The 4,728-nt window shown below is 48.1% G+C and overlaps 1 protein-coding gene across 1 annotated transcript; it reads right to left on the bottom strand.

Annotated features, from left to right (window-relative positions):
* Positions 1 to 1,602: 1,602 nt before the first annotated feature.
* LOC139353880 (uncharacterized) lies at positions 1,603 to 2,367 on the bottom strand. The gene has a single exon (XM_070998102.1). The coding sequence runs from the start codon at positions 2,365 to 2,367 to the stop codon at positions 1,603 to 1,605; it is 765 nt and encodes a 254-aa protein (XP_070854203.1).
* Positions 2,368 to 4,728: the final 2,361 nt, after the last annotated feature.

Here is a 4,728-nt window from a genome sequence, read left to right as displayed (position 1 = left end):
TGTTTCCAGGTTTCTTGGTTAGTTGTTAGAAATGACGGACCATTAAACCACAACTCCTTATGTTTAAGCTGTGTTGCTGAACATCCTCTCGACGCAAGGTCTGCTGGATTGTCTTCTGATGCTACATGCACCCATTGCTCCGGATTTGATAGTTCATGAATCCGAGCAATTCGGTTTGCTACGAACGTATGAAATGATGATGCTGTTGCGTTTATCCATGCTAACACTATTGTAGAATCCGTCCAATATTGGACTTCATCGATCTTTATCCGTAGATCCCTTTTGATTCTTTCTGCTAGCTCAGCTCCTAGGACCGCTGCTCATAATTCTAGTCTAGGCAATGTTTGTTTTGCTAGGGGCGCTACTCGTGATTTCGCGCATAGCAGCTTACTTACTATTGGACCGGCGGATGTTATCGTACGAAGATAAGCAGCCGTCCCATAAGCGACTTCTGACGCATCAGAAAATATATGCAGTTGGATGGCTGCTGGGTCAGCCTGTGGAAGCGGATGCCTGGCGAGCTCAATGGTAGCCAATACCTGACTATCATTTCGAAATGCCTGCCAATGGGTTGTATCTTCCTTGTCCAATTCAGTATCCCAGTCTAACGATTTTTGCCATAGTTTCTGCATAAATATTTTTGCTGCTGTCGTTATGGGGCATAGTAGCCCTAGTGGATCAAATATTTTGGCTAATTCAGAGCACACAACTCGTTTTGTGACCGTCCCTTGTTCGTATGGCGTCGCGCGTCCTTGGAGTTTATCTTCCTTAGGATTCCACACTATCCCTAGTGTTTTTATCGTTGCATCCGAGAGTTTGCTGAAATCGAGGTCCAACGCCTGGTCGTCCCTTGAAATATTCTTAAGTAACTCTGGGTGATTTGCGCACCTTCCTCAATCTTAGTTTTGCCGACCCTAGAATTGCACAAATCTGATCTCGTTGCCGTATTGCTTCCTCCAGCGTGTCGGCTCCTGATAAGCAATCGTCGACATAGAAGTTTTGCTGAATGGCGTCCGCGCCTAGCTGCTGGCTTGTCGGCGCTCTCTGTGCCAGATGTTGTAAACATTTTGTTGCTAAGTAAGGTGCACATGCAGTCCCGTAGGTCACCGTATTCAAATGGAAGTAACGCATTTTCTCTAGTGGGTTTCGTCGCCATACTATGAGTTGATACCCCTTGTCTTGAGGATGAACCCAGATTTGTCGATACATTTTCGCTACGTCTGCTGTGAACACAAATCGGTGAGTCCGGAACCGTAATAAAATTGATAGTAAATCACTCTGAACTGTTGGCCCGACCCTTAGGATGTTGTTAAGGCTCTTTCCTGTTGAGCTAGGAGCCGAAGCGTCAAAGACCACTCTTAATTTTGTGGGGGAGCTGCTTGGCTTTAGGACACAATGGTGGGGAATAAAGTAATGATTCCTTGGTATACTGGAAAGCTGTACCTCCGTCATGTGGTTTAAACGTTCATACTCATCCATAAAACTCACGTATCCTTCTAGCATTGCTGGATCCCGTTCTAACCGACGTTCTAGGCTGGAAAATCTCCGTTGAGCCAACGCTAATGTTTTTCCTAGCTCCCTTGGATTTTCTGCGATCGGCAATCATACCATTAGTCGTTGATCCGGGCAGATTTGAACGTTTGATAGAAAATGTTCTTCACAAAGCCTCTCTTGGACTGTCATTGCTGGTACCTCCGTGTTAAACGTATCTAGCTTCCAAAATTTTTCCAGAGCTGGTAGTGGATCCTCCCGTGTTATTGTCATGACATTTCCTGCCATGGCTGCTGGCACTCGTCGCCTCACTGCGCCGAACACAATCCACCCAAGAGTGGTTTCTTGTAGAGTTGGCTTATCATCCCCCAAACCGATAAGTCCGGGTCTTATCAATCGAGAATACACCTCGGCTCCCAGTAGCAAATCTATGCTTCCGGGTTGGCCGAATTCGGGGTCCGCTAACACTACCGTGCTCGGAATACTAAGTCCTTCGTCTATGGATTCAGACGGTTGGTTCTTCGTCAGTCGTGGTAGGATAAACACAACAATCTCCTTCTGAAAGTTCGACCTTAATGATGACAGCCGCACGCGTGCCCATGACGAAGATCCTTGCGCCGTTTCTTCAATTCCTGAGATACCTTGTGATGTGCTGAAGGTGGGGATAGCAAGTTGGTCCACCATCCTTCTGGACATGAGATTAAGCTGAGAGCCAAGGTCGATGACTGCGCGACAATTTTCTCGCCTTGCGGTTTGTCCTTGTATTGCCACAATGGCTGTGGGGAGTAATACGTACGGGTTTGGCGGTTGGCTGAGGGTCAACGCAGACACCTTGTTGATCATTGGGGTCTGCAGATTTGGATCTGAAGTATCCATCGCTTGCAATGGTTGATCTATGGTAGCAATGGCAACAACCGGCGCCGTGGATTATGGATGTTTGTGCAACATGGAATGATGCCGTTGACGGCAAAAGCGACAGGTCATCGACGGGCAGCTGTTTGTCTTATGGTAGTTTGACAGACAATTGGCACAGCCTGCAATCTTCGTCATTGCCTGCCGACGTTCTTCCGGACTCATTCTTCGAAACATGTTGCAGGATAAGGGCCGGTGTGAACCTATGTTGCAAACTTTACAATTGTTATCTCGTGATACCAATGTTTTGGTATGTCCCATGGGTTGAGCATCCAAGGTTTCCAACATGCCGGAACGCCGTTCTAAAAATGCTAAAACCCTTTCCAGTAACGGGACTTCTGTCGGTGAGTTAGCTGAATCTTCGAGAGCGCCTAACGTATACTGATCTAGTTTTCGCCGCACTAAGAACCCTATAATTGGATCCCAGTTCTTTGTGCAGATTTCCAGATTTTTTAAAGTACTCATTGAATTCTTGATCGTGTCATATAAGGCCCTGAGTTGGCGTGAAGAGCCATCTATAGGCTTATAGTCAACGATTTTTGCTATGGTGGCGAATACTAGTATCTTTCGTAATAGCCACCCTGTGAAAAGGCTGTGTCTGTCAAGACGTTCCTCGCTTCACCACGAACCGAGCTTTGTAAAATATGTAGTTTTTGGCTGGCCGAATATGGCTTAGTGTGTAGTAACTCTACAAAAAGGTCATGGAACCGTGGCCAGTCTAGATACTCGCCATTGAATTCCGGAATGCTAACTGGCGGAAGTGTTAATGTTAATGTTAATGATGATTCCAATTCGTTGCATCTTCTCTGCAACTGTCGGATTACTTTACTTGCTCTCCTGTTGGATCGCTTCCAATCGGTATATTGTCGAGGAAGATTTTCTGTTCACGAGAGAGTCCAAAGTCCGGTGGAGTTCCGTTATCCTGTTTTGCACACGGCACTCTTGCCTTGCCCGCGAAGTCTCCATTCTCTCTCGTTCAACATGCTTGGTCTCCAAACTCTCTCGCTCTCCGTCCTTGGTCTCCAAACTCTCTCGATCTCCATCCTTGGTCTCCAAACTCTCTCGATCTCCATCCTTGGTCTCCAAACTCTCTCGCTCTCCATCCAAGTCTCCAAACTCTCCTCGCCGCGCCGTTACTACGCGAATTCGCCGCGTAACTGGTAAGCGGCCGGCCATCTGCTGCTGCTTCTATTTGTGGGGAGTTATTCAACTCCTCACATTCCCCCCTTACTTCGGGAAACATTTAGAACTTGTTTCTACTCTCCGGCGTTTCCTTGCATGTCCTAGCTTTCGAGTCATTGTGATTCCCGCGGCGCTCCCTCGTTGCTCCCTCGATGCTCCCTCGACGCTCTTAACTCCCTTGAGTTTCTACAGCGCTGGTCATCCTCCTCGTAGCAAGTTTAAATCTCCCGCGCCGATATTTTCCCGTGTTTCCACTGAAACATCGATACTCGTGGGCTATCGATCCCCAGCTCGCTGCTCATTGCAGCGTTCTACTCCTTTTATTGGTTCCTCCGCCTGGTCACACCATTCGTGCGTGATCGATGTTTATTCGCATATCGATACCGACGATGCGGCGTTGCCACCTGCTCGTTGCGATATTTCCACCTTGGCCGATGTTTCCATTTTCGTGTCCCCATCGATCGCACTATCATCCAGTGCCAATCGATCGCCTATCGAGGCGCCCCCTTCCCTGGCTCGCGGTGATTTTGCAACTTTCATTGGTAAGTTTCTTTTGCATTTCCTTCACTCCTTTTCATCTCATCCTTTCGTCCTCTCTCGCCCTTCACTCGTCCTCTGTTGGCAGCATCTGACTCCATATTGGCAGCTTTCGAGAGCGGGTGCGGAGAGGACTTCGCATTCACTTTGCAACCAGGACAGCAGGTAAGTATTATGATGTCCGTTTCTGCTTCCTGCATTAAGCCCCCTTTAAATTTCAGGTTGCTGGTGCGGCCCATACATGCCCCGTTCTTCTTCTTGTTTTTAGTTAACTGTTGGTGTGGTGCGTGTTTCTGTCTTTTGTGACCAGCTGGCTACGGTGTAGATCTGATTCTGCACCGTCCTCTCCTTTTCCTCGGGTAACAACTAGACGAGCTCGTCAGGCGCATTCCGTATAGAATCTTCGGATGCTGCGGTGTATGTCTGGACTGCGCGACTTGTGTTGCTTGTCTCCTTCCGCGCATACTCTCTTCTACGTTACCCGTATCCTTGTGCCGTTTTGTAAGTGTCCCTTCCGCCTGGCGTTATCGCGGATGACTCTGGCAACTGCCCGACGCTGAATCCTGTTGCCTTGCGGTCGGGATCACCATCCATCCCTATCCACGT

This window comes from Drosophila suzukii, assembly GCF_043229965.1.
Source record: "Drosophila suzukii chromosome Y unlocalized genomic scaffold, CBGP_Dsuzu_IsoJpt1.0 scf_Y1, whole genome shotgun sequence".
Classification (NCBI taxonomy): Eukaryota; Metazoa; Arthropoda; class Insecta; order Diptera; family Drosophilidae; genus Drosophila; species Drosophila suzukii.
The sequence above is the reverse complement of the archived record's forward strand: the minus strand, read 5'-3'. Positions and strand labels throughout refer to the sequence as shown.